Here is a 24,237-nt window from a genome sequence, read left to right on the forward strand (position 1 = left end):
GAAAACAGACACTGATAGTTTCTGACCTTATACATCAGAGTTTACAAACGTTACAGGCATTAGTGGCAGAGCAAAGAATTATATACTTTCAAGCAAAGTAGACAAATAACAGCTCAATACAAATCTAAGAAACAAAACTATTCAAAGTACTGTTATTCCAACATGTAATGTTTTGTATTAGTCCTGTATTCAGTCTTCAAGCTGGTGTCTTTAGATTTATTTCTCTGTCTCTTCAACAGCAAACCTCTTGTTATTCTCAAACAGCAGTTTTCAAAGGTGAAGCTTTCCTTCCAACAACTAATATCACAGTAAAACATAAGTATGACTATTTCGGGCTGGTTTATTTAAAGGCAGAGGCTGCACGACAGGGAAAATAATCATAGATCAGAAATAGAAATGTGGCTCACATTAAGCCTAGAAACATGTTTGTCTAAATCATGGCAGAAGGGAGCTGAATGTCCAAGAGTCAACTTTTACAAAAATACAGCAATAGTTTGGGCAGCTTTTAAGAGAAAAAAGCCCGAAAGGCATGGAGAGGGGGATTAGGAAAGGGACAGGGGACTGTAGAGAAGAGGAGGTGGGGAGGTGAAGGCTTTGGTGTAGGAGAGCAGGATCTGAACCCAGTTGGAGCTGTCACAGCTCCTACAGTCGGGTACCATGAGGATCTCTGGCTGGGCTCCCACCAGCACTAATGAGGATAATTACACAAGGGCTGTTTATACTCTGTGTGTTCATACACACAGAAACAAGTGAAAGTGAAGCACAAAAAGCAGGGAGCTCTCTAGAGACTAACACGCAATATCACCAACGGGTTCACAGGACAATTATAGACATCATAATAATAATAATAACTATTTGTATAGCAATTCTCTAAACAAGGTTTCAAAGTGCTTCACACAAAAGTCCATGGCAACATGAGGAATCGTTTCTAATAAAAATATATTCTGTTTAGTCCAATTTAAGAGCTAAATCATGTCAGCATAAGGTCAAGACCTTAAGTTTCTAGAGAAAAAAACAACAGTTCCCACAATGAGCAAGCAACATACGGACATACAGTGTCAACCGTGGTGATAAAGGAGACACACAAAGGACAAACAGCGAAGAAATCTGCAGAAATAGAGGACAAGAGTGGGAAAGAATCAGAGTTTTCCCCTCAGTCAGCTGCCTGGGAAGGAGGGTGGGAGTGCTGCTGCTGCTGCTGGCTGTAGATGTAACAGTATTTGAATAATCTCTTCAGGAATGGAAAACTGATTAATCCTTGCAGAAGGATCCGAGGGATGAGTACAGCGGTTGGGTTTCAAAGAAGAGATAGAGGGAGGGAGAGGCTAGGAGAAGTGAGTGAGCTTGGAAGAGAGAGAGGGGGACAGAGAGAGGGACAGAAAGGGAGAGAATGGGCAGCAATTCAAGACAAAAAGGGCCCCACTGTCTCCTTTCATGACTGGTCCCACCGCTGTGCCAGCTGATACTCTTCATCCTATGTTCTACTGCTTTGCTCAGGGAGTCCCATGTCCTCTGTGCTCAGGCTGAGTATATATTCTGGAGAGCGCCAATGAGATAGGATGCCTCAATCAAAAAAGGCCTGCCATGCGTAATGCAAAGCATGTCTGGCCCGGGCGTATCTGCTGAGCCCTGTTATCAGGGAGCCGGTCGACTCGAGGTAATAGCGCCTCTGTTCTGCTCCCAAACGGCCATATGAACAGAGAATTTGAAAAATGCTGTTACTGTGGTAATCCAATTTTCCGGGCCCCAGTTTGTGACTTGGCGTGCTTAAGAGGGGCAGGGGGAAAAAAAAGAGAAACCCCACAAGGAGCAAATGAAAGCGTGCAGTGCAGAGAAACAGAGAAAACAGGGCACAGTCAGTCACAAATGTGAAGTGGCGCGAAAAACCAAAATGTCAAGGACAAACTGCGTGAGTCAAAGATGGGGTCAAAGCCCGGGACCATCGACCTGGCTAACTACAACAATAACAGCACAACAAATTAAATTCAACCATCAACCAACCGGATTTGGGAAATTCACATCGGACATGTTAAGCTACAGCTCAGGGCTGCAACTGATTTAATTACTAGTCGATTATTGACATTCAATGTTCAAGTGCAGGAGAACAATGTGAGAGGGAGCGTCCTGCAGCTCGTCTCATTAACGCCGAGCCCCAAATGTGATATTTTGGGTCACATGAATCAGTGCAGAATTAATTACTGTCAGCCTGGCCCAAATTCAACAATGTCAATATTAAACAGGATATATTTAGTAGTGGCAGACTGTCTGTACAAAACAAACCGCATCATTATTGAACATGTGCAGGCTATTTCCACCAACATATCTCATGAGTTGTTTACTCAAAAAATCCAACTTTTGTTTTTCCTTTCTCTGGAGCTGTCATGCAATGAATGACATGTTTCTGTACTACACCGACAACAAACTGCCAACAACAAGTAAAGCAACTCTTCATAATTTGTTCAATCGGTTTGTGTTTTCTTATTATCTTTCTCTCTTTTTGTCAGTTCACTTAATACATCGCAATGCGCTTTTTAGCAAATGCAATACTATCTAAAGTGTTTATTGCAATTGAATCCAGGTCGCGATGCAGAAACTAGGATCACACTTGCCTTCATCCATTACTTTAATTCACTTCAACCGAGGAAAGGAAATTCACAACTAAAACAGCAGTAATAACAGTGAGTCTAAGCTGGTGGAAAGAAACGCTGTCATTAAACAAGTGCAACTTATCGCCAGCTGCTCCGGCTCAGCGCATCGCTCTCTGCTTCTTTACACTTTGATTCAACATCAACAAAATAGTAAGAATCCCTTTATTCGATTGGTACAACCTGCGTCTGTGCACAGATCCACAGACACTAGGAGACACAAATCATGAAAAGATAGAGAAAGCCTTACTAGTGAACTTCAGCTACAAACGGAACTAATAAAAATAATGAAATGGGAATGTGAGCAGGACAATGAGCCAGTATTTTTATTCCTGAAAAGCATCTATTTTAGGAGGGTCAAAATGAGTAAGGAGCCGAACAAGCGCCAGAGACAGATTGACCCCCAACTCTGTACAAAAGGGTGGTTCTCCACAAAAAGGAAGGAAACGATGGGAATAGCCGTGCTGGCTACTGTTTGCTCGGCTCACTCACTCCCTGTCTGCCGCTGAATCATTCCAGAGTCCTTCAATCTGTTCCCTGCCCCCAGCAAGACACCATGACCCCCATTTCCTGAGTACACATGACTGACCGAGGTTAGGGTTGAGAGAGAGAAAGAAAATAGGGCCCCGACCGCTGCACAGGGGATATTGAGTTGCTCTTTACTCCGGCAACTTCTAAGTGTGTGTGTACATCATTGTATCAGGCTCTTTGTGTGCGATCGTGCTTGTGTGTGTGTGCGTGTGTATCTAGGAGCGGTCAGGCGTGGTATTAAGGGATGCCGGACCGACAGCGAGTCGACCAGCCGGCCGGCCATTCAACACCGAGAGCCACACATCACTTTGGGCAACAGCTGAGGCCACATTTAAAACGACCAGGGCAGTGCTCTGGCACCGGGGAGTGGCAAATCACTGTCACTGTATCGTCTCCCCTCAGGCGTGCCCGGGCAGTGAATCACAGCCTGAATCAATAGGCCGGGTCTGGCCTGGTTTCCGTCACAAGGCCACAGGGGGCATCGAGATGGCATGCTCAGAATTAATGTTCCGTGCTTTCGCCCCCAAAACAGCATGTTTGTGATTGTTTTTCTATACTTCCCGCCAGAGGAGACAGTAAGGCAAATGGAGTGGAGTTTCAATTAAATGAAGAGAGCTGTAAACACTGTAGCCCTGCTGCGGAGAGGTGCTGCTGACTGGAAGCACTCGCCTGTGAGGAGGGGCCGGAGAGCCCCCAACTCCATCAATCCAGGTTCCTCTGTGCAGCCGACTGTGGCCGGGAACACATTAGGAATCTCCTCGTGCCATCAGAGGATGTCTTTATAAAGTGGCTGTGACTTTGTACATCGGCTGACCTGAACCAGCCTCATGTTCCTTTTCTCTTCAGCTAAGGAGTCAGTATTTTACCTCTTTGTTCAGAAGACATTAGTGTCACGCAAACTGCGGAACAGAGGACTAACATCCTCGCAGGCGGTCACTCAGACGGAGCTACAATGATACGTCTCCGACTCCAGAAGTAAACTCTGCATGGAAACTTTGAGTAAACCTCGGAGCAAAAGAGCTACTCATGGAAACTGTGTTTACTTTTTCCCCTTGACATCACTTGAATCACACACACACACACACACACACACACACACACACACACACACACACACACACACACACACACACACACACACACACACACACACACACACACACACACACACACACACACACACACACACACACACACACACACACACACACACACACACACACACACACACACACAGCAGCAGCAGCAGAGGGAACACACAAGCAGAAATGGAGACAGACTTTCATAAACCAACACCTGACGTTTCAATATAAACTTTAAAAAGACAGTACTCGTGAAAAACATTCACTCTGAGACACTGACACACTCATACAAAAAATTAAACACAGATAACAACAGCTTCTCGAGGTATAATGGCTCCATTATCACGGTTGGTGTTCTTAAGAGAAGTGTCATTACAAAACCCACAAGAATGTGTATAAATCAGAGAAAATACTACACATGGTAATTCTGTCCAAGCCCAGCACTGACCTGAGGAAACACAGCCGATGTTACATATATACCAGGCCTCAGAATTGAGCTGTAAATACATCTATAAATCTATAAATCCTACTTATGGTTTAATCACATCAAAGGGCCAGCATTAGCACATTTATAGTCTGACAGGAAAAATGCAGATCTAAGATAACAGTGTATATCCTCGGGGAATTAATATACTCATATAAAACGGTCAACTAAATAAGCAGAGCCCCTGTTGCCTCGTGCAGATAGATGATCTTCCTGGATCAGAATTTCCTTCTGTGATTTCGTGAACTGTAAGAACCTGAGCCCATATGGATTAGTCAGACTGACACAATCTGAGAATTCTGGTTTAAAACCCATGTGTCAACATTCACTTTACAAATCGCCCACAAAGAATGTCGAGCTAAACCTCTGCTGTGGTCAAGTCCAGCTGAGGATTTAACCACAAACACACAGAATGACTGCGTTACACCACATCCAACACACACACACACAGACACACACAGTCTCTGTCAGGTTTTAGAGGTCTTGTTGTAGCAGTGTGAGCCAGTTAGCATGCGTGGCAGAGACAGGCATCGGAGTGCACTTCGTTCAGAGCTGCTGATTCAGAAGAGAAAAAATCAAATACCACAGATAATGTTATCAAGAGGAGAGCGATGTGTTTAAGTCGGTCGGTGGAAAGTTTCGTGTGTGGTCGTTGCCTTGGCAATCACTAGTCTAAGATCCTCCTCTGCACCAGCAGCACTGTCATCTCTGATTTAACCACAGCCGGGCAAGTGACAAGTCTATAGCCGGGTTTTTGAAACATGCGTCACGCCGACAGTGTCAGCATTTAATTACCTCGTCTGTGGTGCAGTCTAATTTGTCCAGCCACAGTTTCAAAACAAACCGAAAAGATTTTACACTCCTACGACATCAAAGGTGTCCAATGTGGTGTTTTGAGCCGTTGCTCTAGTAACTCTCCCCCCAGGCAACCTTAGCTACCCCCCCGAGCTGTCAGTCTCCTCACTTAATGCTTGTTGACTGACGTATCACTTACTCCACATGGGGCGCTTGGTTTTAGAAGTCATTCTTTGTGAATATGTGCCAATTTTAAAACTCAGATTTCAAGAGTGTGTAAATCAGATTGCATTAGTTGAGACCATTTAATTGCATCGTGTGATTTCATGGCCTCACTCCAGTCACATCAACCCAAACAAAAGTTTCAGATGTGGTTGGGTGAGTATTCATCAGGGAGCTTGTTACCATTGTGGACCACTGAGCTGTAATTGGGCAGTTCCAGTATTGGTTGGGCATAAGTGAGAGCTTGGCCTAGCCCCTGAGCCTCTCCTTAAATTTAAATTAAATAAACTTGAAGTCAATCGACCTCTATACATATATATAGAATTGGTAACTCTTTCTCTGTAAAACAGAAAATAGTATTTAAGCATTTTAAGGTTGATGGGAGGAACAGGTATTACTTGATTGATGAGACTAGAAATGGTTTCCTGGGTCATTGAGGAGTCATATCACTGAGCAGAGGAGGGAATCCTAAGCAATCAGCCTTGAGCTTGATGAAACAGCAGATATTCCCCTGCTTACGTAGGTTAATTTGCACAACAGGTATAACCTGTACTTCTAGTCACATACCCTGTTCCACAGACCAGACTTTTTTAAATCCGAGGTTCTCCTGTAGCTAGTCACAGATGCCAGTAAAGGATGACACTACCCACAATATGATTTTATTCTTGCGTTATTAAGGGAACGTTTTTCGTTTTACTCAAGATGCCCTAGATACCCTCCCACACTGAGTCAGTGATCTCTACTAAATTACTCATCTTATCTGGTCTAGTTTCATCCAGATAACTGTTTATTGAAGGGCTGGTTTTTAACCAGTTCATCAGTGAAAGCTGCTCTATACAGATCAAGCAGGAATATTGTACTATTTCGTGTTAGTATGTTTTTAAGAAAGAAAAGTACACACACTTACTTGATATTTTTTAAAACACAGTGCTTGTAAATTGTGTTGTCGAGCAGCGGACCATTGCCGCCTACTAGCTGACGCATCAAATGATGTGAAACTCATGGCAACCTTCCAGAACCACCTCCAGGAACTACTTGTTCTTCCATCACAGTGCAAACCAGGCTGCACCACTGAGGGCGGCTGATTAGTTTTTAATAGTTATGGGTTGATGTTCTTTCTATGATACTGTTGTTTACCACTGGTGACATTATAATGCAAGTGGTTATATTTACAGCAACCTAATGCAAATGCTTATTTTTAACTTGATGTTTACATCATAATTGAGACCCTAAGATGCATTGTGAATTCAGATAAGACTCCTCTCCCTCGATGCTTCTATTCAGACCTTGATAAACCCTGTTCACAGTCTAGAGGAAGACAAGGAAGAGGTGAGGAGCTCTGTCATCAACGTTCATATCTATAAACCAAGGAGCATTATTTTCTGACAGCGGCACCGACCCTGGGCTCCTGTATTTATGGGACCACATGTTGGTGTTTAACCCCATGACTTTGACTCTAAAGAAGCTTATAGGAAACTCACCTGACTGACTAACACTCAGTTTATGAAAACTAATTGATTGAATTAAATGTGTGTGTTACATAATCGCAAATTTGAGTCAATTTAGGCATCAAAGACAAAACATAGAGGAAGAAAAATGATCCAGTGATCAGAGCCAATTAAGTTACTCCCCAAAAGAAGGTCTGAGCCAATCCTGCAGGAGTTACACTTTCTGTTGTACGCTTGTTACTAATACAGCAGGGGAGAGTTAAATCCTGCTGTCAGTGGTGGTTAGCAGACCCTTTAGAATCAGCTTTTATGTGCCATCTATCCTGGCAACTGTTTTGGGATGAGTAAAATCTGATATTTTTTTGTCTTCATCATCATTACTGCCCCGTCTCTTGGTAACCAAAGAAAATTAAACTGAGAGAAACATTTAACAGTAGCATTATGTTGAGTAGAGAATGAGCCGGTGTCTGTGGGCTGAAATAAAAACAACCGACCTCAGGAAAGTTGTGGATGGAAGACACAAGAAGAAGGTTTACAAAAAAATCCCTCATCCTTTAATCATAAAGACCATAATTTAAGCCCCAAATTGCTAAATAATAAGGATAATTTCAGCTGTGTGTTCACAGGAGTGGAAATATTCAATACTTTAAAATAACTTGTAACCTAACAGTTGGTGTGGATAAAAAGATTGAAGACAGCTATCTGAATATGTGGTAGGAGAGGAATGCCTGCAGTGAGGAATTGTGTCACTAGTGTGGTCAGGTCACTGTGTGTGTTCGCTGAGTGATGAAGGCCTGTCACTCTTCACTGCTCTCCCAATCATAATCTGGGGATGGCTGCAGGGGAAATGTCTTCTGCTGGGTCTTTAAACACAAAACTGCTGACTTCTGACATTCATACGCACGTTTGACACGTTGTGAAGCTTCACATTCACACTTGAGATCGTGCGTGTCACAGGGCGGAAAGGCTGAAAGGGGTATCACACAGAAAGTGACACACAAAAGGGGTGACAGGGTGAAAGAGATTTGTACAATTGGGTGAATGAAATCCTGAATAATAAGAATAAAAGAGGGAAATGACTGAGGAGGACGGGGGAGAGAATGAGAACAACTGATTACATAGAAAAATACTGGTTGAAGAATCAATATCACACAGAGAAGCCACTCCATGGTCCCAGCTGCTGAGTCAATAATACGGCTTTTCATCGCATCAACACAACGGGTGGATAGCAACACAGTGCCACTGGTCAGTGTAGGAGAGTGTGTGTGTGTGTCAGTAGCAGTATTTGCCTAGCAGCAGGAGTGATGAGAGGATGGAGTAGAACAGGAACTTCCTGCTGAGTGAACAGACATGCAATAGCTTCACTGCCCCTCTGACCAGGCCAAGACACACACACACACAGACACACACGCACATTCTACAACGTACGGAGCTTTGAAAATACACATAATTGAGTATTTATACGTGTTCTATAGCTTCAAAGTGAATAAGGAATGAGAGTTCGACAGTAATGTGAGTCTGCATGACGCAAGGTGGGATGCACTGACGTCAGGAACCAGCCGACCGAACTGGTCTTGTGAGCCTGAATGTAAATGGAGCTGTAGCATTCAGGGCAGCTGTCGAGCTTCCTCGCTCATTTCAGGAATTCTTTCCACGTACCTGAGCCTCTTTCTCTCTGCCCTGGTTGAGCTATTCGTCTAGCCAAGGATGACTGCAGAATACCAAGTTACACAACTTATTAAAAAAACAAACTGCTAGAGCGACCTGGCTATTTACCCTGCGGGTTTATGGCGCAGCTCAGACAGCGGTAGAGCACGACTTACTTTCTAGAGAATTCTCCTGAGACTATGCTATGTTCCTTTGAAAATGCTGGCTGAAGCCTTAATGACCAGAATTGTGTTGTGTAGTTAAATTACATTAGTGAACACAACACTGTTTTAGGACAGGGAAGGTTTCATTCTCTGACCATTTTAAAGTATAGGGAAATACTTCTGGACATGTCGAGGGATATATTTCTGGGAAACATTCCTTTGTGAAGTTGGACTGTGTTCTCCCAGAACGTGAGTAAAACAGAGATTATATCACTTCACTTTTCACTCCATAACACAGTGATTCTAGCCTCATAGACACTGTTGTTTATGTAAGCAAAAGTCTCTAAATGGCAAGCAACCAACTCCATGGAGAACTTTAATGCCAGTGCCAACAACTGATTCAGCAGTCATGTAGAATCCTTCTTTTAGTCTCCTCCAAAAAAACCTTGGAAAGCTTATTTGTAAAAGCGTCCAAAGTACAAGGCTGTAATAAGAACATAACAAGTGATGTCACCATGTCCACTCACACGGCAAAGCAGCCCGGCGATCCAGCTCTGTCTCTGCAGACACAGATGAAACTCAGGAATTTTATATTTCAGGACTACAGTAACGTCAAGCCTTCCCTCTCCATGCCTACAGATCGGGTCAGGGTAGGGAAGAAGACAGACGAACAGGCGAGTAGGCAGAGAATGGAAAATTACCAGGGCTCCACAAGCAGCTGGCCAGCCACCTTTGATCAGCCAGAGCCCAGGCACCAATTACTGTGGGATAATCGGTATCCCTCAGAGGCCTGACGAGCTGCAGGCACTGTGGGCACAACGGGTCAGTGACCAGCAGGCAAAGGCCCGGTCAACAAGGCTTGGGGAGCCAAAAGCCGACAGTTCCCCTCGCTGAAATGCTGCATGAAGGCAGCCAAACAGACAGGCAGCACAGCGAAGGCATTGTTCCCCTCCTGTCGACTCAGCACAGTGGCACTCTCTGACATCCTCTCCGCAGACCGCTCGGTGGAGGAGGAATGGTGCAATGGTGTGGGGTGTGTGAACCTGCTGCCGCACGTGTTTCTGCTTCTTCCACATACTTTCCCCGGTCTGTGCAATCCAACATACGCAGAGCAAATGTGCACACACACACACACACACGCTGCGCACACACCTGTCCCTATAGCCCCGTGGAGAACAAAAAGCTGCAGAGCTCAAGGCTGCACCGGCTGCACCGTGATGCAACACACAGGGAAACGTGTTCATAGCCGCCCCATTGCACAGATAACCCTTTACTACTCAGGAACAAGGCTTCGACAACCTATCCCGGGACTAACTTCACATTATCTGACACGAATGTGGATGGAAAAAGCTAAATAAACCAAACTGTGGGACCTCTGCAACGTGCAAGTGTTACATTTTTCCCACAGCCTTGTGCTCCACACAAGTGCAAACTACCAACAGATTTATAAAGAAAACTTCACCTCTCCACCTGAGGCAGACCACTTTATTCAGCTCATTAATAATTGACATCTTTCCTGTGCTGGGGAACATTCACCATCGATCAGACCAGGCTACATTGTTTGCCGCTGTGTCAAGCCTCCCTCCATTGTCAACAATTCAGACGTGAAACAATACATAGACTGCGCCAACAACAACTGTTCACTCACTGCAGCAGTAAGAAAATAACTCAATTACAACATCGAACTCGAATCTGAATCTTTTGCCTACTTGTTTCATGCAGTTATCTAACAGAAACACAACAGTAGCCAGTGGACTTTGGATCAGACACACTGCAGTTACACAACAGCCAGAACCGGTCCAAGTAAACCCTGTGTGGGTCGGAGGGAGCTTCCCTTTATAACATGAGTCAGCTGCAGAGTCTGATCTCAGAGCAGTGAGGCCCAGAGAGACTAGAGACGTACCCGAGTGGGATTTTGATGCCATTTTGGTCAAAGACATATGGCATTGACATCTTTTCTAGATTTAGCCAACTTTTAAACACAATGATATCAAAGCTGTTATTCATTTGAGACATTATTTGCTTGGAAAGAAATTCTTGAAAACCATTTTCATATTACAAAATAGCCAAAACCACTTTCAGGCAATATTACGGTTTAAGTCAGCCAAACCTTATTAAAGAAAATATAAACACGGAAAAAAAATCTGACCAATCATTCTATAAAATGCTACGTACACAAATCTGTCACAACATAATATGATTATTCAGATTTGTAAATGTTATCTATCTACATAACAAAAAAGTTATGTAGATGTAAGCTGTTACTTTTCAATGAACTTAACTAATACTTCATGTGGAAAAAAAACAACAATAAAGCCAGTTTACTTTGTATATTAATGCTTGTACTTCCAAAAAGTAATTATTACAGATTCTGTACAAATGTGCTTACAGAGCATGTTTCAGGCTTAGGCACTCGAAATGCATCTCTCACATATTGCAAGCAATTCATTATTTTCTTTTTTACATTTCGTGAGGTCATATTCTTTTAATTGCTACATCACCCAAGAACCACTGTTATGGGAACTGAGAAACCGGTGCCACGGCAACGTTGATACAGGACCAGTGTGATGAAGTCAGGCGGGGCCAAGAAAGACTGGGACTATACTACAGATTTGTCAAAACTATACAGGACGCAGGATGCAGACTGTCACTGCAGTCAAGGAAATGGAAATTGTGCGCAGTATGTGAAGGAATGGCCTCACTATGGAAAGGGAGTCGTTAGATATAAACACAGACACACACATGCGTCACTTAGTGTTGAGACAGGGAGTTATTACACCAACCACAGTGTGAGATGTTAACAATAGTGTATAGAGTGGGAATGAGAGGTGGGATACACCGAGGTGGTTTTATAAAGCCAATACCAAAGTCTGTTGTTTCGCCCACATTACAAAATGTCTATTAAGTTGTCCTACAGCTTTCTACACACAGAAATAGTTGACTTCATTTCAAGATAGAAGTCGTATTGAGTGATAAAACTCACAGACACATTAATTACACTTTTAACTATTAATGTCAATACCAGTGCAGCTGAGAGGCCATAGGGGGAAGATCTAAAAGACGAGGGACACTAGGTGGGAAACTCTTCACCTGCAAGTAAAACAACTCAAATCCCCAAAAACATGCAACTGCAGCAACATGCTTAAAATGTCCTTAATCCTTATTCCCTATTTGGGTCTTTTGGGTCAATCTTATTGTTTTGTTTTATAAATAGATCTTTGTAAAGGCAAAAACACACTTCAGCCAAAAGGTTTTACACAATCAAGCTCCCTGACTGGCACCAGTAACTGGTACAAAGTTCTGACCCCTAGGAGATACTCCCCTGGTCGATCTGTCCCGGGTCACTCGTAATTAAAGCAGAGATCAGAGGGCTGAATAAAGCATGAGCTCTTCCAGTCCAGGAGGCTCAGGTATCGCTCCATACAGGGCCCCAGTGAGACAAAAGGAGTCCCTGGGCCCCGTGGCATACCCGGGGAGGAGTGATACAGACGCAAACCTGAAAGGCAACTCCTTGCATACAGTGACGTACCCCCCCACACACAGTCCTCCCTGCTCTAATCCAGAGTTTAAACAGCCAGGGCAAAACGAGGAGCTCAATGCCCGTTGGACCTAATTAAGAGCTACAGATATTGTCCCAAATGGAGACACTCAGAAGAACCACGTTCAAAGCAATAAGTCACCCAGCAACACCCAGCCTTACACTGCTGTTTTTTATTTATATTACAAGTGACTGCTGACAAAGCCAAATACTGACGGGTTTATAGAAAACTGGGCAAGTGGATGCGTTCTAGAGATGTTACCATTCTTCACAAATAATAGGAGCATGCATTATAATCAAAAACAATAAATGTTAATGCAAAATTCAGTTTTGGGTAAATAAGGTGATAATAATCTAATTACAACAGGGAGATTATGAAAGGTCTAAATTGCTATGGTTGCTTTGGTTATAGTGGTAGCTACTACTGTGTGAGAAAAAAGATCTGAGCAATTTCAAACTTCTCAAGGAACAACGCATGGAACTTTATAGAATAAATCTAGAAATGTACAGGACTGATATCTATGGTTTTGTGAAATGTGGTGCTGCCTGGTTGGATTGATGGGAACTGCTGGTCCTTGGTGGAGGTGTGTACTCCTCTGTGTGACATTCTCGTAGTATGTTTGGATTTGTTTATTTAAATCAGTTTGAGGAGCACATCATTTACTGATTCCCTTTGAGAAAGGTATTTAGCATTTTAAACCCTTTGCTGTTTGTTTAGTACTTGTATATAATCCTACCTCAGGGTCTGGGAGAAACAGCATTTGGACCATGTGTCTTGTACACGAGGCAGAATTGACAGTATATGTGCATCAACAACAACAGTGTAAGTGTGTCCTTCTGCCACAGAGGGTCACACACTCACACCGTTGCTTACCAACAAACGCATCAACGTGACGAGCTCCAACAAACTCTGCGGTTCCACACAACCTATTTTAGGCTACTTATGTTGAAACGGGGTCAGCTGCACATTTGAGATCCTGTTTGTAAAACCTCCCCTCGAGTCGGATCTTCTCAGAGTGTCTCTGCAGGATCGGGTCCCAATCAGCTCAGGATATGGAGCTGTGTGCACGTGGAAATGCAGATGGGGGAAGGCATCTATGTCATGATACAACATTTGTCCTCTGCTCCCATTTTACAGGTACATTTCTATGCACTTAGCTTTGGTGCATTTTTTTTTACCCAATTTTATATTGAGCCACACTGTTCAATTCTAAATGCACCAGGGGTTGAGAGTAAAAATCTCCTGAGTGCAGCTTTACCCAAAAGCCCACATTGTTTGTTTGTGAGAGTGTCAACAAGTGTGTCAACAAATGATTGACATGTCTGCATTCTTTGCCATTACCCCCCCACATTCAGTATCACTCTGAACTCAGGAGGGAAACTATTTCTGCACCCGAGTTTACGTTGCCTTTTATACAATTTATGAAATCAAATCCACCACGCTTGTTCCTCACATTTCTAGGGAGCTGTGATGTTTGACGACACAGTCAGCCGGCACATTCAAAAGGCCTGCATCCACACTGCAAGTAGGCAGGATTAACATGATGAATAAGCAGCACAGGTGAGACAAAACACTGGCTACAGACAATCTGCCCTTTATCCAGAGCGTTTGATGTGGAAAAGAAGAACAGACCCACGGAGGCATATCTCCCATTCCTGTCATCTCGTATCTATTCAGTTACCAGCGCTCTGAAAGCTAAGCTGACATTGACGCTCATTATGCTTTCACCGTAAGCAGCAAGGAGCCCGACTATCTCGCTGCTATCAAGGGACAAAAGTGAAGCCCTTTGATTGCTCCGTCATCGCACTGACAGTTTATCTCCCCGGTGTTGCATCACCACTCAGCATTCACATGTTCGGCTCGCTGCCAAGAAATAAACGTCTATCTTTGGAGAGCAGGGCGAACGGCTGAGAGCAACATCGGTTTTTCTCCGAGTCTGAATCCCGACGCTTTGGACTTGCTCGTGGGGTTCTGTCTCTCTCTCTCTCTCCTCCCCCCCTCTCTCAAAAACAGCTGACAGACCTGCACAGTGGGTTTGGTGGCGGAAAGCCAATCCTATGTCCCTCATTCTGAGATATGAACTAAACGATGAGTTACTTTGAAAATATATAATACAATAAAGAAACTTCCAATTCACTTGTCTCTCGTTGTATGGGAGGGATCATTAAATCCCTTTCCAAAGGACGTATACAATTTCCAAATGTGAAGGAAACTCCTGGTACGGACACCATGAATAGAAACAACAGAGCAAAACTAATTGGTTGTTAGAGCTTAAGTAACAAGCTATTTAATCGATAAGTGGATAAACAAAACATGAACTGCATTGTTTCAGGGGGTTTATGAGTAAAATGCCAAACATTTGTGGGGTTGAGGCTCTCAAATGTTTGGATTTGATGCTTTTCCATGAAGGTGCTTTGGATATATTTGGGCTTTGGATTGTCCGGTGGGTAAAATAAGTAATATAAAGACATTATATTGGTTTTATGGGGCATTTTTTTACTATTTTTAAAGCAAATCAATGAGCAGTTTTAATGTGTAATCGTCCCCTTGTCTCGCCACCAACAAAAACAGAAGCATACACATAATTTATCAAATCCACGATGTGTGAGATGCTGTGACTGTCATGGAGCCGGAACCTTACTGGAGCTGGAAGGGTTTAACCGTGACCACGGACCAGAATGTACATCTCCACACTGATGCTGCTTCCAGGCAGGGAACTCTCACACAGGCCAAAAGGTCCTGGACGTGACATTACTACCATATAAGAGAATGTGAGGCTGCATTATCACATTTCATAAACCAATCCCCAGAGTATTGTGGCTGTGAGTCATAGGTGGAATATGCAGCAGGGTGATCTGACGTCTGGCTGCTGGATGTATGAGCTGTCTGTGTTTTTGCCTGTTTTTAAATGATAGCTCGTTATTATCAACTTATAATCAACTGATAACTGATGAGTCTCTCTCTCTTTCTCTCTCTCTCTCTTTCTCTTTCCATGGTGTCAACTGAGGGTTAAACAGTGTGAGAACCCAGATTAACCCAAAGTAAGTGACAGTGCAGTGCGTCACACGTTCGATTCCCCCGCTCACCTCCGAGTCAACCAGGTAAGTTGAGGATCGCTAGCTTGCTCTGTGACGTTTAGCTAGCTAACCCAACTTGCCCTCCTCCTAGCCCGGGCGTCAGGGGCAGAAACAGCCCCTCTCCAGCCGGTAGGAGCGGACAGGTCCCCGGGCTCACACTGGACCAACCCCCGGTACCGAGTCGGGTTAGCAAGCAGGCTAAACCCCCCATGTAACCCGGGTTTGCTGCGAGCCAGGGGGGGCTAACGTAGCTGCGTGTGCCGCAGCCGAAGAAAAAAAAAACAACAACCGGGTGCTAGCGCCGTTAGCCCGCCGGAGCTAACGTGCTGCAGCGGAGGGGGTGAAGCTGGTGGAAGGAGCCGCTAACCGGGGGAACAGCACCTACCTTTCGCGCGGAAGACGCCCCGATGAAGCCGTCACCTGCGGGTTCTCGAGCCGTGCCGTGCCGGGCCGGGACAATTCAAACTCCACAGAAAGCGCAGAGCCGCTCGCAGTCCAATCGCTTCAGTCACCGCCGCTGAATGGCTGCTGCCCCGGGACTCAACCTAACTTCCTCCTTAGCAACGGCCGGCCCCCCAGGACGCTGATTGGCTGCTGCCCCGGGACTCAACCTAACCTCCTCCTTAGCAACGGCCCGCCCTCGAGGACGCTGATTGGCTGCTGCGCCGGAACTCAACCAAACATACTCTTTAGCAACCGACCGCCCCCGAGGACGCTGATTGGCTGCTGCCCCGGGACTCAACCAAACCTGCTCCTTAGCAACGGCTCGCCCCTGAGGACGCTCATTGGCTCAGAAGTGATCGATAGACGGTCGTTCAGCCGGGATCCGAACTTTAGACATTTATTTATCAAAAAGAAGTAAGAATATAAATATAATCTAATTTCCCTTCGTCTTCAATTGTCTTTTTGTTTTAAACCCTGACTCAAAACTTTACTTTTTATAGCTTCTTATAAAATCATCTTATATAATATCCTATTAAATTAAAGAATCATCAAGAGCTGCAGAACCCTGATGCTCCTCCCTGCCACAGTACTGTTTCTTTAACTGACAAACATGTATTTATAAAAAAGAAGCACGAATATAAATAGAATCTAATTTCCCGTCGTCTTCAAATGTCTTTTTATTTTAAACCCTGAATCAACTTTCCACTGTGTTTTTAACCAGAGCAGCAAAGCAAAGATCTAATTTCTCTAATTTTTCTATGGTGATGTCTTTAAATGTCCTTTTTTTTGTCCAACCAGTTCTATAAAACCACAATGTTTTCATTATGTTATCACATATAATAAAGAAAAGCTGTATTTTACTCTCATCCTCATACTTAACAAGCAGAAACTGCATCTTTTTCAGGGGGAAGTTTCCCGAAAACTCTACCAAAACTGGACGTTTGTTCCACATCCTGTAGAGCTGTAAAGGACTATGTGATATTTGCTGCCACTGGACTCTTTCTTTGTCTGAGAATTGGTTTATTTATTAGAAAGAATAGAAAAGTGTTATTTCCCACTTCTTCAAATGTCTTTAAGTGTCTAACCAGTGCAATAAAGCCAAAATACATTCATATAAAGTAAGAAAAGCTCTCATTCTCTTAAATCTTCATATTCAATGGGCTGAAACTGTATTATTCTTCTTTTCTGAATCAAAAATTGACTTTTCACAGTTTTTCTTATAAAATCATCAAAAGCAGCAAAGCAAAAATCTAGTTTCCCTTATTTTCCCAAGGTGATGTCTTCAAATGTCTTTTTTTTTCCAAACAAATAATATGAAACAACAATGTATTATCACATATAACTAAGAAAAGCTGTCATTCTCTTATACCTCACATGTAACGAACCAAAGTTATAAGCCAGGTGCAGTGTGGGAGTTCATGTACTTGTCCTCACGTCTCCCTTGTGGTCCAGAATCTGTCAGTCAGCTGATACCATTCATTAAATTCTACCTCTGGCTGATAGGCAAATAAGCCTGAGCCAGTTTCTGAAGCATATTTGAATCACACCATAAACCTAATGTCGTCCTGTTTGCACACAAATGATCCTGGAAGTGATCACTTGTCAGAAGTTGAACTATAACCATGGCAAACACGTTTAAATGACTGAACACTCACTGTGTTGCATCTGAAAACTTTTGACATTCTTTTGTCTTTTGTCCAGATTCTGCCACGTCCACCCCCACTCCTCCTCCTCTTCCTCCCCCTGATAATGATGAAACCTTGGCCCCTTCGAAAGGCCACAAGTTTATCAGCATTAAGTTGCATTCCTCACATAGCTCTGAGGCCTGCTAATCTGCAGTGTAGCGTGTTCCGTGGCTCGGAAGGTTACAACACCAACAGAGAGGAGAGAGGAAACCTTGGTTAACAAAGTTGTCAAGCCGGTTATGCTGCCGATTGTGATGCCAATGTTTTCCTTTGCACAGGCTGTGAATCTGTGTCTCTCACACATACAGACACACACAGACACACAAACACACACACACACACAAAGTCTTTCTCCTTTTCACTGGCGCCCTGCTTTCGTTCTCAATCTTCTCCAACCCAATCTTCTTTATGACTCCTTTGTTTACAAGCTGTCATCCATCAAGCAGCCAAGGTCAGAGCCGTAAAATGTCACTGACAGCCCCTCACGCATCTGTTATGATATCCTGCCCCCTTGTGGTCACAGTGTGTTTGTCTAATAATCTGACATGTATTAGAAGCATCAGGGAAACAGAACATTTATATTTTAACACAAAATTAAACTCTTACACCAGAAGCGTCTTCACGGTTTGAGCTGTGACCAACTGCCACACGTCCATCACCCTTCTGTTCATTTTACTTCACCTGTCAGCGCAGTAAAACTCCTTCATTCCTCACGTTTATCTGGACAAATCCACGGCCAGAATTCAACCTGAGCAGATGCCCAGTCAGTCAGACTGAATGAAAACACATGTCTGGGTCTGCAGAGTCTTCATTTAGTCTAATAACGTCTGTCCAGGGGGAACATAATGCTCATCAAACACAAACACAGTGTCCACTTGTTACATTCACCTGCTCAGTCCAATGGAATGTGCATCAGGAGGCCTGAGCTGCTCAGGTACTGCTGGAGGTGCTCATGTTGACGTTTCAATGTTATCCTGATGATCCTGTAAAGTTTAAGTTTAATAAAGGCTACATTTGTTTTCATGTTTTCAGAAGGATTACGCAAAAAGCTACTCAACTGATTCCCATAGCTATTTTTGGAGGAAGGCGTCATTACAGCCTGGTGCAGATCTGATGATTTTATTTTCTCAATTTTCTTCAACATTGCAGCACAGCAAACCAGGCATGTTTTGCATGAAGGACAAAAAAGTCTAATTCTAAACAGATAAATAATTAAATGAATAATTACATAACTAAATTAAAAACAAAATACAGTTTCGGATTGAGGGGAAAAAAAATAAAGGGTTATTTCTGTATTTATATATTTATTTACTTTGGCATGTCTTTGTTTCTGTATTTCTGTGTCCATAAGTCAATTAGACAGCCTTAGCTCAGTCTGAATCAGATCTACCTCCTCTGTCCTGAGTTGGCAGGTACACGGGAGCCACTTAGTACATTGCAGATAATGTTAGCGTACTATTAGCAGTAATCTCTGAGACACATTTAGTCATTAGTTTCCGAGACGTCCGGCCACGAACTAAAGTAGAAAGTTGGACCTGATGTTGGCTTTGAATAAAAAGTCAGGGATTAACCTGAGTTATTAGAATGTCTCATTCCCTGGAGACCATGTGTCAGTTCAAGTCCATCGCAGTTAATCTAATTCATGTTGAAATATTTCATTCTAGCCCGAAGAGGCTGTGACGGGAGGAGTGTGCATGCATCCAGAGGCTACTGTGCAAATGGCTGCAGACGGTGACTCAAAGACGCCAGTGCGTCATCCCTGATGTCACGTCCTTGTCAATGCCAGCTTTTAATATCGTAAAATGAACAAATCCTTGAATTAGGACATCACTCGTGGCTCCTCTAACCAGGTACCATCTATACCTCACTCCTCAGTGTAGACCAACGATGAAGAAGATGAAGAAGAAGAGAAATCCAGCTCCGGAATGAAGTTGCTGTTTCTAAAAGTTTAGGACTCAGCCTCAGATATTGTTGAACCTACTGACACTGAATGCAGCTATATAACATTTTGTGAGGACCCTGTTATAGCCATGCAGCACGTTGAATGTGCCCTAATAACAAGTCATTACTAAATCCCTGAAGTGCTGTAGAGGAAACACTGGGCCATTGTGAAAGGGAGGCTGAGCAGAAAATAAAAAAGGGCAAAGATATAAAAAACAAGCTGCAGGTAAATGTTTAAACAGCATCAATCTGACGGTAGTATGAGACGCAATGAGGAAAATAACGGGCTAATACAGAGTTTGAAAACAAGCCAGGTAGCATTGAAGGGTAAGAGCGCAATAAAGAGCCAGGTGAAGCATTAAGTAGTTTTTATTTACGATTTGAAATCCATGACGCAGGGAAATACGTAAAGTCTGTCCCCCCTTTACAAAGTCAAACCAGATGTTTGTTGCTCACGATGGAGAAAAATAAGACAAATAAGATCAGTGGCCGGACAGCTGTCTAATTGACTTATGGACACAGAAATAGAGAAACAAAGACATGCCAAAGTAAACAAGTAAATAAATATATAAATACAGAAATAACCCTTTTCAATCCAAAACTGTATTTTGTTTTTCATTTAGCTATGTATTTATTCATTTAATTATTTATCTGTTTAGAATTAGACTTTTTTTGTCCTTCAGGGAACTTGCTGAGGTGTTGTCCTGAACAGCTCTGTGCGGTGATGTCCGAAATATTTAAGACGTCTCTGGAGCAGACGATGGTTCCAAAGAGTCCACTGTCGTCCCGGTGGCCAGTGACAGACATTGACATCACTGGTTATGAAGTCATGTGATCGGCTGATTAAAGGGGAACTGCATGCTGGGAACTGCTTGGGGGGAGGCTCTGGGCCTCATGCACACCTTTCTGTAAAATCAACCTGGAAGTTAAACCATGAAATATAAACCTGCTAAAGATGTTGGTCCTTGCCTGTTAATTGCTCATTTCGGTCCAGGCTATCGAATAGCACATCACACTGTGAAAATGTTATGTTAATCGAATGATATTTGTAAAACAAAGCTTACTTCCTGTTGCCAGTAGGTGGCGCCATCACTATTGTTACGCACAGACATATGGATCTGTTCAAGTAGGCGCTCTGATGTAGCGTGAGCAATTTTGTGTCAATTGGACAATGTTACCACAACTTAGTTTTCCCTCTGATCAGTAGGTGGCGGTATATCATAATTTCTGTGTAGGTGTCATCAGGCCGGGACTCTTGTCTTACACGTCTAGTTTGGTTTCGATTGGACGATGTACTGTATGTCCGAGATACAGAAGCTCATGTTTTGATGGTGTGTAATCAAACTTTGACACCAGGCCATGGTCACACGGTGTGACGAAAAGTTGAGATTCGAATAACTTTAGATCTGCATCTTGTTCTGATTAGACTCACCTAAATTTTAAGTTGATCTGATGAGAGCTGTAAGACAAGTACCTCACAGTAAAAATGTGGAATATGGCCAAAATGGCCACTATCTCAAAAATGGCGGGTTTCCTGTTGCGTTTTTCATAAGGCTCCTTGGGGCTTTTTTGTATGATTAGTCACAAAACACCTGTGTCCCGATTTTGGTGAAAATCGGTTATGCGGGTTCCAGGTGACGCTGTTGAGCCATTTTGCCACGCCCATTTCCAAATACTCCAGAATAAGTACATTTTCACCACTTTCTAATTTCCTGCAAGATTTAAAAGATTTTTAAGCATGTTGAATCCCTCAAAAAGCCACTTCACTACGCTCAGAATAATCCTTACAAAGAATCTATGACGTGCAACAGATTGATCCAAGTCCCATCTGCTAAAATGGAGGAGATTGGGTTAATGACCTCCACTGCAGCCAGCCACCAGGGGGCAATCCAGACACTTTGGTTACAACTTGACGACGAGAGCAATAATTTTATTGTTACGACATTTTATTCTTCAAATGACATAGAGAGCACGTCACACAGAAACCAAGCCATCGTCTGCTTCAAATATTTACATAAAACATTAAAGAGAGACAGGAAAGAATAATCGTTTTCTTTGGGTCCGACCATGCAAAACAATAAATAATGTTCCTGATGGCGCTTTGCATGGTGCTTTGAAAAGCTCAGATTGTAGTTGGCTGTACATGAAGCTGCCCTGGTCCACAACTCGGACTCATTTGCTCCCGAACATTTTGCACTCATTCATTCTGAGACAACCCACACTACTGGAACCTTAAGCAGATTGTTGACCAGGATAGACACAGAAATTAAAAAGTGAGACGTGCAACAGTTTTCAGTGAAAATCTTAGAATACATAGAAGAACTGCGGCATCCTCGGAGGATGAAGCACTGCACACCATAGACCTCAGATGATTCGTTCCACGAGGCCTTTAGAAAAACGCTCTCGTCACAGCGAGCAGGAAGTTGGAGTTGACATCACAAAAATACAGTTCTCAGTCCTCTCTCTTCCCTCAGGAAAGAGACAGAGTCCCTCTAAAGGTTGGGTCCACAATCTGCTCCTCTCCCTCCTCTGCAGCCCAGTGGCTCAGGTGATGATCTGCGGCTCCCAGGACTGGCTGGCCATCTGGGGGAGACACTGAGCGACGACCAGAGGACCTGCCGGGGTCTGGCTGTCCAGGCAGAGGCCGCTGACCGTGTGCTGCAGCGCCGAGCCCTTCGGCTTCCACTTCTGCAGGGAGAGAGAAACGGGAAACTGTCAGTCAGCTGCACGGCTTCACATCCACGTCCTCACGCCTCCTCTGGTTCGTCGCACGGCCGGCACACATCAGCGACGTGTATCGGCACATGGGGTTCGTGTTAGTAAGTGAGTAATGGACTGAGTCAGACCTGGATTACAGTAATCACATGAATGATTGATCTGCTGCTCTCACAGTGGAAAAATCATACAGCGAGTGTCAGTGCAAGGCCGCCTGCCAGCTCACAGGAGAAGAGAATATTTGTTATTTCTGATCCGATGTGCCATGAATGTTCTCCAGCTGTTCCTGGGTTCAGCTGTGGTGGAAGGTAACTCACTGGTTCACTTGATATTCTTTCAACCTTCAATGCTCTTTGATTTATTGTCACATGCACAGTAAAAACAGGTGTATAATCAAATTCTTACTTTGCTAGTCCTCCAACTGCACAGACATATATTTGCATAGTTATCATTAATTCAGCCTGAGTTCACACTTTCCCTTTTGCTCTGGAGGGATTCAGACGTGTTATCTTAAGTTTTGTTATATTATTTATTGTATTGTGATGTTTTTCCCTGAGTTTTTGCCTGGATTTGTTTTTTTTGACGCTCCATAAATTTAATATTGCTTTTCCGGGGTTCAGTCGCTGTTTGTAAAAGTGTCAGAGCGAGTTCGACAAGAAACGTGAAACCGAAATGAGAGAGACTGAGAGATCGTGTTCCCTCAACAGAGCAAATCACCGTATATATGTAAATGATGTGTTTATGAGCTCGCTGATTAAACAGTGAGAGGTTCGCCCAGTGCAGATCTCCTGAGCCACGTGGAGGCTTATCAAAGTGCAGAGGGGTCGTCTTAAATTCCTGCAGGAGGAAGAGGGTGGCAGCGTATATGTGTGTATGTGTGTGTGTGTGTGTGTGTGTGTCACATTCTGTAAACGCACTGCTGCATGTGTGTCTGTGGTGTATCTGTGCATGTGTGTGGAACAAAGAGAAGGAGGGAGGGGAAATGTCAAGAGAGAAACTGAGCTGATATCAGTGTTGGAAGACATGAAGATGTTTGAAATAAAACTGTCAATATGAAACAGTTGGAGACAGTTTTACAGATATCTCAAGCCAAAGTTCAAAATACTTCATTTCCAGGTATTTCATTGTGTTTATTCTTGTTGGTCGATTTTCTAAAACCACTTTTAGATCAGGATCGGACAAAAACCATCCAGTAAAACTTAAACTAACTGAGTTCTTTCAGGAATAAACTTGTAAAAACTAAAATAAACTAAAATAAATGATTGCTAAATTGTTCCAGAAGGTTTTAAGACAGCTATGATCAGGAAAAATTTCCTATTTAACTATTAATGTAAATTAATGGATGGAAATGAAAGGGGGTTAACCTTAAAATCCTGGAGAGGAACTGTGTATAGATGTGTGTGTGTGTGTGTGTGTGTGTTTGTGTGTGTGTGTGTGTGTGTGTGTGTGTGTGAGAGAGAAATTGAATGTTAAGAGTGAAAATTAAACATTTGCTATAATTTTTTAAAGAACCAGACACCAGCGTGTTTTTAATGAAGCTTTAAATACACCAGGTTCAGACAAAATCCTGCTCGTAAAACCCAAAATAATAATAGTTATTTTAAGAATAAACAAAAAATGATAAACAAAAAGTTTAGTAAAGTTGTTGAATTGATCAAGACAGTTTTTCTGTGATCAGGGTAAACTGGAAAAATGTATATAATTCCCTTTTTGTACTCTTGTGTTTCTGAAAGAGTTAAACACTCCTCGACTCTTTCACTCAGAGAGCAAAGTCCAAAACACAATAACTTTTTTCCTTTCAAGGGGATTAAACGTCGG

General features: G+C 43.1%; 2 protein-coding genes across 6 annotated transcripts in view; both read right to left on the reverse strand.

Moving 5' to 3' along the window:
- The window catches only part of numb (NUMB endocytic adaptor protein), a 41,036-nt gene extending 24,894 nt beyond the window's left edge, over positions 1 to 16,142 (reverse strand). For 4 of the 5 annotated variants that reach the window (XM_061082933.1, XM_061082932.1, XM_061082935.1 and 1 more), the window contains exon 1: positions 16,020 to 16,142. The gene's annotated coding sequence lies outside the window, so the exon portion shown is untranslated. Of the gene's footprint in view, positions 1 to 9,545; positions 9,576 to 16,019 lie in introns of those variants that run through there. The other variant, XM_061082931.1, reaches the window with a different exon arrangement.
- A 5,490-nt stretch (positions 16,143 to 21,632) lies between these two features.
- galnt16 (UDP-N-acetyl-alpha-D-galactosamine:polypeptide N-acetylgalactosaminyltransferase 16) overlaps positions 21,633 to 24,237 on the reverse strand; it is a 37,234-nt gene continuing 34,629 nt past the window's right edge. The window contains exon 15 of the mRNA XM_061082125.1: positions 21,633 to 22,392. Within this exon, the coding sequence (XP_060938108.1) occupies positions 22,249 to 22,392 (144 nt within the window). The 3' untranslated portion in view covers positions 21,633 to 22,248. The remainder of the gene's footprint in view (positions 22,393 to 24,237) is intronic.

This window comes from Limanda limanda, chromosome 12, assembly GCF_963576545.1.
Source record: "Limanda limanda chromosome 12, fLimLim1.1, whole genome shotgun sequence".
In the NCBI taxonomy this organism is placed as follows: domain Eukaryota; kingdom Metazoa; phylum Chordata; class Actinopteri; order Pleuronectiformes; family Pleuronectidae; genus Limanda; species Limanda limanda.